This window comes from Struthio camelus, chromosome 10, assembly GCF_040807025.1.
Source record: "Struthio camelus isolate bStrCam1 chromosome 10, bStrCam1.hap1, whole genome shotgun sequence".
Taxonomy (NCBI): Eukaryota; Metazoa; Chordata; class Aves; order Struthioniformes; family Struthionidae; genus Struthio; species Struthio camelus.
This window is the reverse complement of record NC_090951.1, coordinates 11344562-11364491: the sequence shown is the minus strand read 5'-3', so window position 1 is coordinate 11364491 and position 19930 is coordinate 11344562. Positions and strand designations below refer to the sequence as shown.

The following is a 19930-nucleotide window of genomic DNA, read 5'->3' as shown; positions in this document are numbered from 1 at the left end:
AGATTTCTTATTCTGAGGAGATCTGGTACAATTCTGAACTAACACAGCACCAAGGTTTACCCAAAAGCTCCTAGAAACTAGGAAGACAATGAATAGAGTCTTACCAAGACGTCCAGTGGGGACAGAAGTCATCATTTCTTTCCCATTTACTCTATCTCTGAAATATTTCCTCATCTTTCTGTGGTTATGTTTTCAAAGAACTCAGTACTACGGCTGTGAAACAGCTCCAAGAATCTGCCTGCTAAGTCCTCACACCTCCATGCTAGCAAGGCTGGAGTCCTCACAGAGGCTCTTATTATCTGTGTATTTTAGATTTTCCTTTTAATTACAAGCAACACGAACCTCTCTAGTAATCTTGTGAGATATTTTGACATGTGTCAAAAAGGATACCACCGGGGAAAGTGCTGATATGCTCACTGGAAGGCTCAAGGTGGCATTTTACCATACAGTGCCCATTTCAACCACAGCACCCCAATAAGATTGTACTTAGCATTTAAACCTAAGTTAAGCTTAAGTGCCTAAGAAAAGATTATTGCTTGAGGGGGATTTCCTCCCAAGGGTCTCTTCCCATTTTTCTGCATAGCTGCACTTTGCTGAGTTGAAAATACTGAGTACCAAGTGCTGAAATGCAGCCCTTGGAGGCCCTATTATTCATTATTCCATTTCAGTCTGAGTGGTCTCTAAACCACAGTATTTCCCAAGGGTTTGATTTTATATATATTTTTAATTGTAGCTAGTTAAATATTGGGGCCTTATCTAAATCAAATGTCTCCAGGTACAGAATTTTTCTTTTTTAATTAATGCCTTTTACATTCTAAATCTGTTATATTGGAAGACAGACTGGTATCCATCCACTGGAGCAGAATGTAGATCACTCTTGCTATGGGGCGGGGGGAGGAAAAAAGAAGGATAAGCTTTTCCTCTTACTTTAGTTCAGATTTCTAGGTAGATGCAACCAGTGCGTAAGAACTGCTTTAAGCCAAGGCACCAAAGCATTTCTCTACTCTCTTGTCAAAGATCCCCAGTGTAACATCCAGAAGGAGTACTGGTTCATATGACGTGACCTCTTGCCTAACCTTAACAAGTTCACCCAGTTACCTGCAGATTGAGCCCAAAAGCTTGGCTCAACTTAAGACACCTTCTAGACACATATTTGGTCTTAATTTTAAAACAACGAGGAAGGAAGGATCAGCCACTTTTCTTGCTACTTTGTTCCAGCAGTTATTCACCCTCATTGTACACAAATTGTCTTTGATTTCCCATCTGAATTGTGCAGTTGCAGCCTCTAGAAGAGGTCTCTTGTGAGAGACCACTTTCTAATGCTGTTTCCTAGTAAAAGTATTTGAGCTCCAATCAAGCCCCCCCATTCTTTCTGACACCCAAACCATGCTGGCCTCATGGTAAGTTTTTCTTCAGCCTTTAATCACCTGCATAACTCATATTGGACCCTCTCCAGTTTTTCCTCATTATTTTTAACAGTAAGCACCAAAACTAGAGTGCAATATTCTGGCATGGGTCTCAATGTCACTTTTAAGACAAAATTAACTCCCTATTCATAAACTGAAGTACCGTGAGAAATTTGTGTTCAGTTGCTTGAACAAGATGTCGTGCAAACCCTTTTCAACAGCGCGCTCCAGGATGCAATCACCATAGATATGACTGGCATGCCTTGTTCCCAAGATCTGGATCCACTGGTCTTTCTCCTCAGGCATTAGCCTGAATCATTCTTGTTTTCAGAAACAATTCCAAGGACTACACTGTCCCAAGCAAAGTGTGAAGCTGAAGAGTTAATATATCATCCCCTCACTGGCTGTGTTCAGTTTGTTACTAGTTAGGATCTGAGTTCAGAGGAATAGCTCTGCTTTTATGTTCAGTTGCATGCAGTAGTGAGCTAAGTTTTGATCAAGTTAGTTCATCTGCACCTAGAGCTGTTACTGCTGTATTAACAGCCTATCCACTTTTTCAGTGCCTAACATAAGAAAGATTGCAGACATTCTGGGCTGCAGACAACTGGCTCCCTTTTCATGGGATTGTATCAGAGGTTGCAGACAGAAGGAAATCCAAGGTCTTCTTGCTTGCAAAACCTCCTGACAGATGATAGCTAGGCTCTCCAGCCTGAGAACAACTCTAAAGAAGCTCAGAAGACATGGAGCATTGTTTCCTAGTGTGTGTATTTGTGACTCACAGAAAGTTGCGTGAATCATGAAACTCCACCGACATCGTGGCGTGGGGTAAAAATATGTTTTGAAAGAACACGCCTGAAGTCACCTTCTGCTAGATGTACACTGGCCACACACGTCACCAGGACGGTCAGAAAAGCTTGTTGTGCTTTTGAATAAGTAAGTTGGAATTGTATTTTGCTGTTAAAATACATTCCTCGGCCTTTATACATTCTTCTGAGGAACAGAGTGACCTCTGTAGAGACCCCTGCAGTAACAAACATGCATCCTGACTACTTAAAATAAAACAAACAAACAAACAAACGCACTCTACAGAGGAAGCTGGAATTCACTCATGCAATTAGGTTAGGTTAATGTTGACGATGAGTGGATAGATATTATCCGATATCATATTCTGTAATCCTCCGCTAAGCAGGATGCTGGAGCATTTCATTCACTCTGGCAGCCAACAAAATAGCTGCTCATTCACTGTCAGACTTGAGCAGAGTCATGAGACTGATCCCGCAAGATTTGAGATAGGCTTATTCCAGAACCCGATAATGGTCCAGAGTGATTTATAAAGGTCGCTAAATTCTATATTCAGGTTGTAGGTTTCTTTAACCAAATATTTATCTATGTGTACAAACCTCAGGAGAAAAAAAATACACTTCTTTCACAAGTGAATTTTACAATGGTCTTTTCATTAGAAAGTTACTTGGTTCTATGCCAATAATCCTTTACTCTTTTTCTAATCCTTAATTAATCCCTTTTATAAACAATCCACACTCAGCATACTCTGCTAAGAGTAAATTTTTTGCTGTGGATATATATCAAAACAAGATTTTCGACATCCAGGCCAATATTTTCCTATATTAGGAACCTAAATCCACACGTGTATCAATAAAAATTACCTGACTCCTGAAAACAAGCTCTGACAGTTGCCTTGAACTTGGTGGCAATTTGTGAGCCCTCAGCACCTACAGACAAGACGCTTAGGAGTTTTCCAACTTCAGTTCACAATGTCTGACTTAAGGTAAATACTCCTGAAAGTGCTGCCCTCAGTTTTCCAAGTCCTGTGTTTTCCCTGGCAAAGCCATTACTTCCCCCAAATCACATACAGAATACATCACTTCTGTACACATTCAGATCTAAATAGAAATTTTAAAAGGTCCTGAAAGCAGCAAGGAGGAGCCAGTGATTTACCTACACCGTTTCCCTCTACAAAAATAAAACACTGTAATACTTTAAGGTGTTTTGACTTGCAGTTTCTACTTGTTCTTATCACATTCAAACATAAATGAACAATTTTGGAGCACTATATATATACAGAAATGACAAATACACATGCTGGACTGGACGTGCATTTGTACATAGAAAGCAAAGGAAAGTATGCTTCTGAATGCACAAATTTTATCGTTTTGCTGTAAAAATGATTAAATGTACACTACAGTTCCATAAACACAACTGATTTAAAGTATGCAGTGCTTATAAAGGCCAAGTTGAAGCCATTTTGAAAATGCAGCCCGTAAAACAACCAAACACTACTTTTCTGGGCTGCTGCTTAAGAAAACACCATTGAACGCTTACAGATGGCAAATAAAAAACAACTTTTGAGGCTGGAGCCTTGTGTGGGAATTTTGCGTCAGGAAGCTACTAGCAAGATGAGGTCTCACTTTGCACTCTAGATTCTAAAGGAATATATATTACAGAAGGAAGCCACTTAATAAGGCTATGGTAGATCTGACTTACCACAAGAGCAGCACGTGAAGCAGTTGGTATGATAGAGGTTACCCATTGCTTGGCAAGCCTGGCTCGCTCCATACACACCTTTTCCACATTTTATACAAATACCTAGGAAGAAGAGAGAGACTGAACGTTAAAATCCTCTGCAGCTCCTGGCCACTGAGTCTTAAGCACCCCCGTGAGGCCCTAAATCAATGAGCTAGTAGTCACCTGGAACAGATTCAAGTACCAGAGTTGGCAGTAGGCAGCTTGAGTGAAACAAACACATGGAAATTAACCCAAATGAAGGAGTTTTGGGGGGGGGGGGGGGGGGGCTCAGCTGTTGATAGAAAGCATGGAAACTGAGGCTGGCTAAAGACAGAGGTCCCAGGGAGGCAGGTGAAATGTGAGGAACCGGGAAAGCTGGATGTTCTCTGGAAGTAACTCAGTTTGCCCAAGAAATAATTTATTGAGACCATCACAACTAAGTGTTCCACCACAGTACATTCAATAATGACCAATAAAACAGCTATTAGATCAAAAAAGAAAGGATGTCTTCTCTTTGCCACTCTCCAGTAATGCAAGCAATACATCAACGGCACTGGCCCATGGCAGAAACCATGCAGCACAGCAAAAACGGGTCTGTCAGTCATATTTAATCACTATTTAACTTTCCAAAAATAATAACATGTAACCTCATAAACATAATCTGGTAACTTTAGAAAACAGAAAAGCAAGGCTTCTACCTTCCTTACGGTTTAAAAATTCCCAATGGCAGTTTTGCCTCGGGGGTCAGGAATTCACCCTCACTGTCACACTGAGCAGAGTCACAGGAAAGGTCATGATTTCAGTATGCGCTACAAAGAGGTTTTGGTGTTCTGTTTTGTTTTTAGCTTTTTCCATATAATCATAGCTTTAAAAATATTTTTGTCTACGCATTTATTTCTGTTTGCGCATAACCCCTCCAAATGCAAACCCTGGCAGATAGATAATTCAAGAACCACGCTGCTTCTGTATCCCTGTGAACAGAAAATGAAATGCTGCAGAATCTCTTCATATACTCAGAACCATTTTTTTTACATTCTTCTGAGACATCCATTGGTCTCTACCTGACTGCACTTGTACAGTATACCTCAAGATAAGGCTGGGTGATTCTGAAAATACTACAGAAGACAGCAAAAACGGGATTTTTGCCTCACTCAACAGCGCAATGACGTTACCTATGTGCTGTTTGAATCCTATTTCTACAAATGTATGCACAAGCTTAGCATTGATTATCAGTATCAAAAAAACTCCTAACATACCTAGAAGGTAGGAACTCAAGAATGACAAAATTAGGCTTTAATCATTCAGTCTTCCCCTGTTGCACCGTGAAAGTTTGATACACACTTACAACAAATGCACAGAAAATACAAATACAAACTGCTTGGGGAAATTAGCATATTGTGAACTGGCAGAAACTTTAGTAGCAGAAAAACCAAAAGCTAAGCTAACAAAGCATTTGGTGTCTCATTTCGCTTTTGTTTGATTTTACACATTCCTAGTATGTGAATTATCCTAAACTGCCACGCCATAGAGAATGAAATGCCATTTCCTTCTGACAGGCAACTGCAAGGACATTGGTAAAGCTGGCAAAAGAACAATATCCAGCAATACTGCTGAGATTGAGCTTGGACTTTCAGTGAGAAAACAGCTGTAGACAACATGACACCCACGAATATCTCTGCCTCCCAGGCTATTCAAGACAGTTTAAAATCCATTTCTGAAACCAACATGTTTCAGCATTCATACAGTCATCTGTATGAGCTGTGTAGTTCGATCATTTTAAATATGATACTGTCAAGCTAAAAAAAATTATTTGGGGCTGGGGGGTATAAGGGAGAGAGACCTTCCTGTGTTACTAATCAAATACTGAAATGGAAAGACCTTTCACAAATCATGGGTTTCTTGGCATTTATACCTTTTATGGACTCCCTCATTTCAGATTACAAAGAGATCAGGCTTTTATTCACCTGTCTCAATACACCAGTACAATGCTGCAATTTTGAACCATGAGCACATTTGTCAATTAAGGGTATCCATAGTTAAAAAAAACTATCATTCTATTAACACTAGATTAAAAAAAAAAAAAAACTTTTCTAGAATCTTATTTCATATTTCAGCGAAGCAGGAACTCTCACTTTAATGTCATCAAATATCAACGTCCCAAATTAAACCTGTATTACCAAACTAGACGCCAGATAGATCCATCAGTTCACCCTAAACAAAATATTAAGGTTGGTCATTAGATAAGCTCTCATATAGGAAACTGAAATTTCAGAATATTTGTTGCCTTATTCAAGGCTCCTGAACTGTTTTATTTATGTATTTGTAACCAAAGGTTATTAAAAAGGGCTGCTATTTGCTATGAGTTAATGGTTAATTGCTGATGAAAGATAGTTATTGATTACTGTGGACATTCTGATCTGAAAACGCAGCCGGCTCAGCCAGCTAGTGCAGTAGCAGCTCCCAGCAATGGGAGCAGAGTCGCTGTCAGAGCAGCAAGAACAACCCATACACCTTCTTTCTGCCGCATCGCATACTGCGAGCTCTAAAGTAACTGTGGTCCCTTGCGGCCTTGTGAGCAGGAAGGGTTGCACATACAGCAGGAGAACATGTTTAGAATGAGCAATCTGTTACTTAGCCTAAAATCTTGGTATTTCAATTTACTTTTGGTAGTGGAGCCAGAAGAGGACCCTTTTAGAGCTCCCCAGCTATCTGCACCCTTTTTGCCCATCTTTTCATGCCATTTGTGCACCCAGGACAGATGGCTATTGATAGTCTGACTGTGAGGTTACACTGAGGGAGTTACCTTTTCCCACTTCTGCTTCATTTTGCTCAAAGGACAGCAGAAATCCACAGCCTAGGATTTTCTGACATTTTTCTCTACGAGTCTCATGAACAAATCTACCATAGCCATGAACCACTTTGATAGAAGTTAGTGCCTGATTTCTTTGCCCATTGCTTCACTAGACCATCAGAAGCAAAAGAAGGATTTACTCTGGATGTTAAAATTAAACTGGCCTCTCCAGCAAGTGACTCTTATGAGCAGCTGTCAGTTTGTTAACTTGTTTTCTCTAAAAGGCTGGTCATTAGCTCCAGGAATGAATGACCACAGAGATGATTAGCATTCTAAAAAGGCATATATATAATTTCAAAAGTGTATTTTGGAAAACATATATGCAGCTGTGGTATGAGTATAGCGTGAGCTCATAACTGCCTAGAAAAAGCACTGACTACATGGCTGTTCAGGTCTGGTTTTCCACCAGTCAGAACCCAGACTGCACACTGTGAGCTTGTGAAAGCCTTGGCATAACAGCTACATTGCCTTTTTTTTTTCCTTCAGATTTAATTCCAATTTTGTTAAATCGCCTATGAAGAATGTTCTGTTACAGAGCAAGCATGTCTCATTTCTGACACCTCACTTCAAGAGACTTTTTCAGTCTTTATACAATACTTTGCCTCTCCCAACACCTCTGTTCAAGATCCTAGGGCAGAATCTGCTGCAGGTGCAGCAGTTTCTTGATAGCTCTGGGTGTAACAGGAAGAGGTCCATTAGATTCTAGCCTCACCTTAGATCCACTCCTTCGCTTCTACTCTAATTTACTAAAGTAATTCTCTTTTCTCACAGCCTTATTAAGAACCAAGCAGGTGCAAAGGCCCACAGACTGGGTACTGCCTTGATTCTGTGGCCCTCCCTCAGGAGACAAGTATCATGAAGTATCTAGCTCCAGCCCTTGGGCTACTTTGTACTGGCAGAGCGGTGCAAAGCACCCTCAGCAGCACTGATGACTGGGGTCACTGGTCTCTAAAGAGAAACCGTAAGCAGCCAACATGCATACCTCCAGTTCTTTAGCACATCAACTACTGCACTTCCACCCAGGTCATGAGGTTTCCTAAACATGTGGTATCTCTTTTTAGCAAGAAAAGATGTTGCATACACCCAAAGTTTGCATAAAGGTTGGTTCATCAGAAGCACAGTACAGCAATGTGGTAAAGTGATGTTTGTGACCTTACACAACATTTAACTGAACATGAAAGCAGAGACTAAACACACACGTGCTCTGTGGACCTCAGCAAAAGGCAATCAACAAAAATAACGCTAGAAAAAGAAGGAACTCGCTAGGACTGCCTATTGGAGTTAGCTGCCGAACTTTGCTAGCACTCCCCAAACCTTAACGAGTCCAGCCTATTGAGCTTAAGAGCTTCAGTTAGAAGGGTATCTCTGCATACAAACAGGGCAAGCAAGCCTTCCAACACCGTACGACAACATGACAACGCTCTCTGGGTAACACATGCGTTAGCAAGATGCTGATTTAAGCACCAGGAAAAACAGGGCCAAATTACTATCAGCCCAGACAATATTTTCTGATGTATTCAATAATTTTGATCCAGACTTAAGAGACAAAAGGACCTAGAGAAGACATTAAAGTTGTGCATTTTTTGCTCAGCCTGCCAAAACGTACCCTGTAAGAGTTCCCTATAGTAGCCTATGTGTTGGAGGAAGTTCACATTGGGACCTCAACATCCAATTATGGAATGATCTTTACCTTGGCAAGCCTTCACAATACTCTTCCGACCATGCAGGTACAGGTTGCAGACTGGTACTTTGTATTGACTCCTCCAGGTACCCCAGAATTAGTGCAAAGGTAATAGGCACAGGTTAAATGGTGTATGCACTAGCACAGTACTAGCATCCTGCTTTTAGCAATGCATTTCAAGAGCTGGCAGAGGTTATGAATAGCCTTTTGGTCATATGTTGTCCTCAGATACTGTGGAACTCAGTCGAGTCTAATGACACCCTCACTTAACCTGAAGTCAACCGCTTAGCACAAATACAAGGGAAACGGCAACATAATGGCCTCTTAACTTCAGCAAGAAGCAGCTGTATGAACCAGAAGGCAAATCTGGCTACCTCAATCTTTAATTTGACAGCATGCCACAGATGAGGGATGAGCTGCAGCTTTACTGTCTTACTGCCACACCGTATCTCCCTAGGGTCACTGCTACATGCTGCCTACAGTAGGAAACAACCATGCCCTGTTGCCATGAGTTATGGTAAACGCTCAAATTAACAACTAACACATGGCACAGATGAATCTCTGCCTCTGTTCTGTTCGTGTTGCAGCGCTGAGAAAAGGTTGGGTGTACTTCACTGGCTACTACAAAATCCTCTTTCCTTCTCTCACATAGGAAAAGACTGTCTCCATAAACATCCACAACAGGCTTTTCTACACCTTTGGCCTAGTCAAGGTGTTGGGGCAGGGAAATGAAAATCTACAGCTGTGAAGCAGCACAAATAAAGGCGGAAGGAAGCTTTAATTCAGCTCAGAAGTCTAACAGGGGAAACAGGGGCTGACCATTGAAAACAGAAGGATTGTGGAGGGACTGAACTAAATCCTGCAGATAAAGGACATTAGAGGTTTTCCAATCCTGAGCTGCAATGCCTACAGCTTGGGATCTCATACCTAAGAAAGCTTTAAATAGGATGTTACTACCACTTTTAAAAAGTTCTCCCAAGCAGCTGGGTAAAAGTGGAGACACCAGGGCTGCACTGAGCTCTGGGCCGCCGTACCTCTGCTGCTAACAGTGGCTACTGTGCAGACATCCTGGATTGGAACAACTAGGATGTTGTGAGGTGACTTCAGGAGAAAAAAATGCTTCCTCCCTTCCAGCAAACAGAGAAGGAGGGATCTCCAAATACACACGTCATCTGCCAGTCAAAGATTGCTAGAGAAAACAAGGTACCTACCCAGGATGTAGGACAGAGCCTTTTCCCAGCAGCTGGGGAGGATGAGCAAGGGAGGCAGATCGCACTTTTGGAAACCCAACTGGTGTGGTTCACTCAGCTCTCTACCAGCAAAGGTAGCTCTTGCCGGAAAGTTTTAATTTATCACCTGCCAGATAGCTGGCATATTTTTCAAGACTTGAATGCTCAACATAAAAAAAAAAAAATCAGATATGTACATGTTAAAAATAAATATATTCTGCAAACATTCCGCAGGAACATACCAATTGGATATATGGTAACAGTTGCATAAAGAGTCAGCCTACGTCTTTTTGTGAAAGGTAAGAAGCATGACTGAGGGACTGCCTGATTAAACTACCTCTACTGCCTTGTCCCACAGAGAGAAGATCAGAAGACACATAACTTGAATCAAGCTCAAAAATGACAAGAGATTGAGAAGTACAGAAAATGCTCTCAGGTAAACATTTTACATTCCCCTTACAAGCCACTGCCCATCCATGCCTCGAACTATGACACCTCACTGCCCAGTAGAGGCCTGACCCCGTTCAGCAGCAGACCCCTGGTTTGCACAGTCACTTACGGCAGCAACCATGCACGCTCTGCAGCGACTGTGCAGGAGGTTAGAGCCGGTTAAACTGCTCAAAGAAAGGCCACCCTAACACCTAGCAAAAATTACAGTTTTAAGCAAGGCAAGACCAGCCCAGGCTGCGTACCAAGAAATTTTATGCTGTCATTATTAAAACTTATCAAGATTGCCCCCACCCTTGCCATCCTCATTATGGAAAGAGGGTGAAAATCACGCCAATAAGCTATGTAGATCCTCAAGATATTTATCAGCTAACTTAAAAGGAACTCCATCAGCACAGGGCCTGCCTCTTACAGGAGACTTTACTCAATTAAGTTATAGGAGGAGTGTGCACGTAGAACTTACTGAGAAAATTAAAGTTAAGGATGAATTTACATTCAGTTCCCATTCCCCAAAAACCTAAGCAAGCTCTATGTTCTAACTCCAGCTCCTAGAAAAGTTTTCCATACCTTCACTCAGCTTAACAAGGTTGTGGCTTGCGTAGGACAAAGCTGCTGGGAGAGGTCATGGCCATGAAGAGAGATGCTGGGACCAGTTCCAGGAAGGGCTTTTCTTATCAGGACACAGCAGTTGAACTTTATATACATGAAGGAATAAGTGTAACCAGCAGATCAGCAGGGCTCAGCCTTAGCTTATTCTAACTTACTTCATTAAATACATGGGCTGCTCTGCTTTGCTGGAACCCTTCCAGGGTTTCAAACATAGATACAATAAAGATGATGGGTGAGAACTTGGAAAGCTACAAGGCTGTAGAAAGGACTGAAACATCACCTTCCTTGACCCTTTCTTTTAGCAGCTATAAGCCCAGAGAATGTCTAGGCTAGTGAATTAAACCATGACAGCTACAGGTCAAGCACAGCAAAGTGGAAGATGTCAGGGGAGACGGTATCAGTTCTGATTAGCAGCTGTTGGAAACTGGAAGGTTTTTGTTACTGTTAAAGGAGATGCACCCCATCAAGCAAGTGAAAGCCTGAAGCTAGTGCAGCAAACGCTTATTGCTTCATACAGTATGTGAAATTACTGCTCTGAACCGTGAAATTACCGACACTATCTACACAGAGTTCATCCTGCCTTGGCCACAGCCGGTGTGCCTCTGCATAACTTTTTGTGTTGATACCCGATTCTGCTATGGTGCCTCACCAAGGCACAAGGCACATCATAGGTCTATTGTACTGTGCAATGTTTCAGTTACACTGATGCTTGGTTTACAAACATTAATTCATTTCTCTACTTCTTGATCTAGTGCATGGCTGTTCCAGGATGATTCACCCCTCTCACTTAGCTTTTATAAAAAAGATCTTTCACCCCCTAGGCAATAAACCAGGAAGACCAAGGAGTTCCTCTGGGCTACTCTTATCATCTGTGATGCTTTGAGTTGCTTTGTCCATAACTCAGAGCTCAGCTGACTGTTCAAGCTTCATGCCCAAGCTGACAACCACAGCTAGAAGCAGATAATTACAAATAACATTAGCAACGGAATTACTGACCCAAAAAAAGAAGGGGGAGGAAATCCTACTTCTAAAAGCACCTTGGCATTCTTGGGATTATCAAAGCTAAGGAGGCATGTATAGCTGAGGATAAAGGAGAGCACCACTGGAAATGAATCAATCTGGGAGGGAAAGATGTGTCAGTAAAGCCCCTTCTCCATCCTCCTCACCCTCCCCTGCTCAGCATCTGACTGTCTCACTGAGGTTGTGGACACACACCTTCTTACAGCTGCCTTTGTGTTGACTGTGTGGGTACCGTTTCGCACCTACCTCCAGCTTTTTGCCACCATCCTCAGACCAGGGATTACCATCCCCCCAAATCTGCCAGCAGAGCTGGTTGTGTGACTGCTCCTGACCCCACTTCAGCCCAAAGGAACCAGGTCAGCAAAAAGGGAGAGGGGGCAGACTAGGGACAGTAAAAACTGCAACATGTACAACAGCAGGCAGAGGAGGACACACTACTACACCCAGAAGCTGCCTCCAGCCAGGAAAGCCTAACAGAGAGATGCAGATAAGTTACAAAGATGGCAGGAGCACAGTGACACTGCTGCAGGTCCTACTTCCAGTTCAGGTAAAGAGAGATCTAATACCAATAATCAAAGCTCCCTGGTGTTTCTGGGCATTTCTTGTTTGGCAGCCAGCGTGCTGTGCTGCTGTATGAGGAGTGCCAGGGCATTTAGCCCAGCTACACGTTCATCCCGATTTGGGAAGAGCATAGTTCTTTACACCGTGTACTCCAATATAAGAGGTAACGGAAGAAATGAGAGTTCACAAATGATGATAGAAGGGATTTCACCAAAAACTTTAGACTGCAAACGCACTCACACATTAGTTAACACTGATACTGTAATTCATACTAATGCTTTAATTTGTACAAGTTCATTTGGCTGGTTGCACCAACTGGAAATCATCTGAGCTCGGAGTTGAAGCACTTGCCCATGCCACTACTTTAGACTTACGCTGGCATAAAGTAGGTCAGAATGTGGATCTGCTATGTTTTATTTGGCTTTTTTCAGTGGCAGATTTACAGACACATTGAAACAATTTTATTACAGTAAATAATAAATATTTTAAGCTTGCATTTTCATCACCTTTCCTTTGTGCTTACTGTTAGCATAGCTTTATAGTAGGATATCTACCTATATATCATAGATTTTCCTATATAAATGAGTGATCGTAATACAGAACCAGCCAGGAACGCTACTATACTAGTTCCTTTTTCTGATGTTGACTTCCTTAGTTGTCTTTAGCATATTATTTAAATTTCTCTGTCTCGGCTCCTTTATATAGAAAACGGGAGCTACTGATTCCTGTGCAAATTCTTCAGAGGAAAGAGAGTTAAACCTTCTGAGATAAAAGGAAAAAAGACAGAACCAATTCACATTCTTCTGTTTAGGAAAACCTGTGCAACAAGACAAGAGTGATACCAAAAGCAGCAACAGCGCAGCCCAAGTACCTTGAATTACATGGCATGCCAGATCTGAAAACATCAGCTACACGCACGTCAAGTTGGAGAGACTTTTCATTACATTCTTCTGACATTGCAAGTATGAGTCATCATTCTAATATATGGCAGAAAAAGATCATATATTACAGCTGCCTTACTTGACATACTTAAAATGGGTTCATGATTACACAGGGAGTCTAGTCTAAAAGTTTCCAGGTGCACTTCTCTATTTTCTTAGATAACCGTCTATTTCCAGAAGGAGCATGACATTCTGAAAAAGGCATGACATTACGTAACTACATTTGGTTATAAATTCAGCAGCTCCTTCCATAAGCGCTACACATCTGCAACAGGCTTATACTTTAACACCTACTCTGCAAAGGTGCCGCTGTCACTGGCTTGCTAATTCGAGTCATGTATGGAGGTTCTGTATTATTTACAGAAATATAAACAGGTCTGCTTAAATGAAAGTATGCACGTAAGTATTACACCAAACTATTTAGCAAGACTGAACTACTTACTTAAGGCAAGCTGGAAACAACCTGAAAACCTCTGTCACTTCAATGCTCTTGAGCAGGTTATTTGAGTTACTAGTGAGTAAAGTCATTCAAGGATGTTTTGAGAATGGGGGGGAATATACCTTCCTGTAAGGATATCTTGCAAGGAAGACAACTTCACAAAGTCATTTGCCATAGGTTTCTCCCACCTTCAGCTCATGAAAGGTTCCAATTCTAAAATAACTGTTCTGGTAAGCTCCATTTTTCCTGTCTCTGTTACAGTGAGAAGCCCAATCTTCTCTACAGCTGTAAGGCCCAAACCAGCAAAGTACTCAGTGCTAGTACAAACAGTTAAACGCCTCTCTTCCAGTAGGACAGGAAGACTCTCCGACCATAAGAAAAGCTTGTCCTGATCTAGCAAGATGAAAACCCTTGGGACAGTTGGTCAAATATAGCACTAACAACATGTAAACAGGATATTCCAATGTTGACCACCCCCTCCCCGGGAAACACTAATGCTAAATGCTATATATGCAGGATCACTTCCTTCCTATGCATCCAACTAAAGAAAAAAGAAAACTAAAAAACAGAAAATCAACACACAGCCAATTTCCAAAGCATAATGAGGCCTCTACAGATCTGGGCATGTTTGACTGTTCTGAAACGGAGACCTAAGACAGATAAAGCAGCAGCAGTTTCATGTTTTTGTCAGTCTCATGTTTGCAATGATTCTCACTGGAGGACAACTCTGAGCTCTGCATAGTTGTGAAAGTACCTGAGCTCAATTTTCACCTCCGCTGACTTGCTCTCCAAGGCAGCTGTGGCCAGATAGCATTCTTTAGACCCTCAGGAAAGGGGTCTAAGACCTCTTTTCACTCAATAGTGACCCTTTCACTGATTGGCAGCTGTAGTGCAGTAGAGGAGGCCATGCTCCAGTAACAGAATAAATTCAGCTGTACAGCTCTTAGTACCATATTAAGAAGATGACACACAACTTACAGAACTGACAGTTAACTTTGCATTGGCAGGATTTCTGTGAGGTCAGGTATCATATGTCTGAGCTGCTTTGACTTTTTGCTGGATCAGGTATTGTCTGTTCTGGATCAGGTAGAGTCTGTCCTTCAGCAGTTGGCATGAACGTCATGGTACATGGTCTGTCTGATTAATTCAACAGAAATGTGAAGATGTACTTCATCCAGATCCAATTAGTATTGCTGAATGACCTGGGAATGCACAAATATCGCACTCAGGACCATCCTTTTCCCCTGTTTTGCCCTTGACTCCCTCACTCATCTTGATGCAAAATGGGAGCAAAGTGAGTACAAAAGGCTAGAAAATGGGGGGCGGGGGGGGAGGGGGGAGGAGAGAGAAAGAGAGAGAGAGTTGAGCCAGTGTTCCCAGATGAAAACAGTGGGAAACGGACAAGGTTGTAATACCCCAGTGTGCGTGGTCTCCATTTACCTGCATTTACCTGCATATGCACTGACATATGCACTGTCTCCCTGCTTGTTATAAACTAACATCCAGAGTTATAAGACTGCACGCCTAGAAATGCACTTGCTTTTTGCCACCTGCCTTTTATATGCGTATGGACAGACTAATGTTTGGAGCACTTGGCTCCTCTGCAAAAACTGGGCAGGGAGGAAAAAAAAAACATGAGACATTGATCAGTGAGTCATCTCAGAAGGGACCTAGCAAAAGGCAGACCCCAAATATAATGGGTTTTTGGCATTGTCTGCTCTTTTTACAACCTACCCACTGCACCTGCCGCCAAACGTTTGGCCCATAACCTCTACAGAAAAACCTGCAACCACTTAGGATAAGTGCTAAGCTACTCCCATTAAAGAACATGTGTCCTGTGATAGCAGTCTGGCACAGCAATGCAAACAGTGAAATATACTTTGGCCTTGATGGCTAATGTTGAAGTCTATTTGCTTGAGGGGAGAAAGGATTTATCTTTAGAAACAATCACCTCATGTAGTGCTGGAACTGGCAACCTTAATGACTGATGAATCCCCTGCCTTCACAAAACAGACATTGGAGGCTGCCAACCAGCCCTTAGCACTGCGGGACTCGACCACACATCACGGCAGGCCTGTTTCCAGAACTAGCAGCTGGGGCACTCTCCACATACGTCCCGCTCACTGTCCCCATGCCCAGACAGCAAGGATGTCCTCTTTTTAAGCTGAATTTTGGAATATACATGCCATTTCTCTTAGAGCTGGATGCCAGATAAGTTGAACTGGTAAAGAAGAGGTGAGAATCTCTCCCCCCCCAGTCCTAACTCCCTCCAACCATCCCACTGCCCAGACAGCACTTATTTTAGTGTTCCACCTCGCAGTTCCACCCACAGCACGAGATAGGAAAGACAATATGGCTAAATTTGTAGTAAGGCTTTCAAAAAAACTGCTAAACCATCATTGAGTAAACGTCTGGGACAATTATTCATTTCAAATCTTTCTACAAGCAGCAAGAACAATCTCAAGAACTGTAAAACTAGGGAAAGTGAGTGGACAGAAAAGACTGAAGGGTCAGAAAGGTAATTTCCCACTGTGTTAGTTACAGTAAACATCATCTTCAAATAAATGTTTTTACGTAATTTATCACCCAAACCTCCCTTCTGTTTTGAAAAGTTACAATATATGGTGAAACGTTAATTAAAATTTGTGTCTTAGAGGAATAGCGTAAAAAAAAAGTAACAGAAACGTGAAATTCTCTACTAATGATAAAGTCGACACTTAACTGATATGAGAAGCCTCTACTCACAGTAGCTAAAAGGAGCATTCATTGCATTTTACACCATCCCTTGAATGCTATGTCTTGGTGCAATTTTCAACAGCAGGTGACATTACCAAATATTGGAAACAGTGCAAATAATTTTCCTCTGTCTAGCTTTAATTAAAATACTCAGCAAAATACAAACAAGTGATAGAGAGGTAACCCTTTACACACAGTTGTGCTGTCTGTTGATCTTTACAGAGCATGGCATGAAAACCTCATACTATGCTAGTGCTAAATGCTTTCCCTACTATTAAAGCAGTGGTTCAAATTTAGATTGTGACATAAGCAATAAAAGATAATTCCTCTCTGATTATGATCTATATGGTAGGAGTTCAGTGGCCTCAAGTTTCAAAGCGTGCACCTGAGAAATGAACACCACAGTGGCTACTATTGGGAACACGGGGTCACACCTGAGCTGCCAGGCAGGCTCACACCATAGTGTCCAATGTTCTGGGGCTGCTTCCAGTTGGGGATCGGTTGAAAGGTTGTGCATCTCCCACCTGACAGATGTACTTGTGCCAAGCAGGGAGCAGGAACCAGGACGGTACAACCTACTCTCAATCTGACGTGGCACAGAGCTGTAGCCAGGGCACACATCCAGATGTGGGAACACCAAGAGGCTCTGGGGTCCTCCATTTAGACAAAGACCTCCTGGGCTCTTCTCATATGTCAGCTGCTTCAATGGCTTAAACTTCTTTGTGGCCCTTTGCTGGGCTCAATCCAGTAGGTCCATGCCTTATACTGGGGAGCCCAGCACTGGACACCAGGTGTGGTCCCAGCAGTACTGAATGGGAGGTGGAAATTGCCTTCTTTGACCTGCTGGCTATGCTTTTCCTAATGCAACCCAGGAGGCTATTAGGCTTCTTTGCTGCAAGTGCACATTGCTGGCTCACATGCAACTTAGCTGTCCACCAGGACCCTCAGGGCCATTTCTGCAAAGCTGTTCTCCAGCCAATTGGGCCCCAGGCTGTACTGGGGCATGGGGTTATTCCTGCCTAGGTGAAGGACTGCGCTTTCCATTGAACTTCACTAGGTTTCTGTTAGCCCACTTCTCCAGCCCGTTGAGGTCCTTCTGAATGACAGCACAACCATCTGGTGCATCAAGCATGCCTCCCAATTTTGTCTCATGTGCAACCTTGCTGAGGGTGCACTTTGTCTCATCATCCAGGTCACTAATGAAGATGTTAAAAAGTATTGGACCCAGTATGAACCTCTGAAGTACACCACTACTGACTCACCTCCAACTGGACCTCAGGCTGCTGATCACAACCCTCTGTACCTGGCAGCTTAGTCAGTTTTCAATCCATCTCACAGTCCAGTTTGTGCTTCAATCATTTTTTTTCCCCCATAAGGATGCCATGGGAGACAGTATCAAAAGCTTGGCTAAAGTTAAGATTAAACAGACCACTGCACTCCCCTCATTCACCAAGCAATCTCATCTCTTCACAGAAGGCTATCAAGTCAGCCAAGCACAACTTTCTTTTCATAAATCCATGCTGACTAGTCCTGAACACCTTGTCCTTAATACGTTTGGGAATTTTTTCCAGGATTAGTTGCTCCATCACTTTCCCAAGGGTCAAGGTAAGACTGACCAGCCTGTAGGTCCCTGGATAGGAGTGACATTCCCCTGAAATTAGGAGGGACACTTTCTTTCTTCCATTCCTCAAGAACCTCCCTTAATCGCCATGCTCTTTCAGAGATTATTGAGTGGCCTCACAATGACATCAGTCAGCTCCCTCACCACTTGTAGATTCATCTCAATAGGTCCCACCCACTTTTGTATGTATGTCAAAATTGTTCAAGTGTTCCCCAACTCGATCCTCCTCTACCGAGTCTTCCTTGCTCTAGACTTTCTCATTGCTTTCAGGGGCCCAAGATTCCTGAAAGTAAACCTTATCAGTAAAAGTGAGGCAAAATTAGTACTCAGTACCTCAGCGTTTCCTGTGTTCCCTGTCACCAGGGCCCCTGCCCCATTCAGCAGTGGACCCACACTTTTCCCAGTATTCTTTTTACTGGTCATACACCTGTACAAGCCATTCTTGTTGCCCTTTACATCCCTCAGTAGACTAAACACTGGGTGGGCTTTGGCTTTCCTAACTGCAACCCTGCACGCTCAGTGTTTTTATATTCCTCTCATCTGCCCCTGCTTCCGCCTCCTGTACGTTTCCTTTCTATTACTGAATTTAGTTAGAAGTTCCTGTTCATCCATGCCGGCCTCCTGTCGCTCTCGCTCAACTTCTTGCATGTTGGAATGGATCATTCTCGAGTCTGGAAGAGGTGATCCTTGAAAAACCACCAGCTCTCCTGGACCCTCCCTCCTCTTTCCTAGCTATTTTATAATTCCTTTGAGTCAGTAAGGTACTGAGATGTGACATCCTAACTTGGGACAGGTCACAGCCCCTACTGTATGTACTGCTAAGGAGGGGGCTTCGGTCTTCAAGTCAAATTTTCCCTAACTAAATTAACATCAAATAGAAACGGGTAAGGCAAGAGCTACATGGATTATTTACTCATCTAACTCCTGTTTAGAGATTTAACTTCACAGAGGTTTCTCTTCAGATTTCCAAACAAGCATAAATGCATTTGTGGGTCTGACCTTTAACCAAAACATTCAGGATCAATGTGTAAAGCCCTCACCTGGGATTTTAGTTCTCTCTAAAGCACTGCAGCCCAAGCTAAATGCAACTGTTCCCTTAATTGCAGCAAAGCCCTTTTGGAATCTTTGCTTTCACTTAATCCACAAAGAAATACATTTGTAAATGTCCCTTTTATTTATTTATTAAACAAAACTTCTCTGTTGAAAGCTAGCTAAGAGAATTGGGTTTTTTTTTTTTTGATTGGTGAAGCCTTTATCTCCAGATGAATCTAGCCTCTTCTGTAATTAAATCCATGGAAAAAAGGGTAGCTTTTACTGTATCAATGAAGAATCTCTCTACTGTGCTGTCTCTGTAAGGTTAAGAGTGAAGTACAGAGTACGCACTGAGCTGGTGCTTACACATCCCCTGCTTCTCCCATTGAAGGAGGATTTTATCATTCCTGGAGAAGAGCTATTTGTCCAATTTATAGAACAAATCATTGTTTATCCACCATTAAGTAGATTCTGTTTCAATCTAGTACCAGTCACAAAACGTCTTCTCTCGTTGCCTTCCAATATGGGGGGGGGGCGGGCAGGGGGAAAGGAGGAGATGTCTCTTCAAGCAAAGGTAGAGCAAAACCATGATAGGTCCAAATGGTTGTTCCCAATTGGTTTTCATCTGATGGGAGCCTTAGCTTTTATCTTTCACTGATCTCAAAGGCTCAGGCTGACAGGAATGGCTCATGTGGGTTTCTGGCAGAATGAATGCAGGCTGAACATGTTTCCTTGCTCTAACTCACATGCCTTAGAAATGTGTGATATCATGTAAGGGTTAGCTGAGCAATTTACACCTTGTCTAGAAAAACAGCTGCATCCTTTTATAATATT

General features: G+C 42.4%; 1 protein-coding gene across 1 annotated transcript in view; it reads right to left on the bottom strand.

Moving 5' to 3' along the window:
* The window catches only part of WTIP (WT1 interacting protein), a 92907-nt gene that overhangs the window by 52561 nt on the left and 20416 nt on the right, over nucleotides 1-19930 (bottom strand). Inside the window, exon 2 of the mRNA XM_068955912.1 lies at nucleotides 3909-4010. Coding sequence (XP_068812013.1) covers nucleotides 3909-4010 — 102 coding nt within the window. The remainder of the gene's footprint in view (nucleotides 1-3908; nucleotides 4011-19930) is intronic.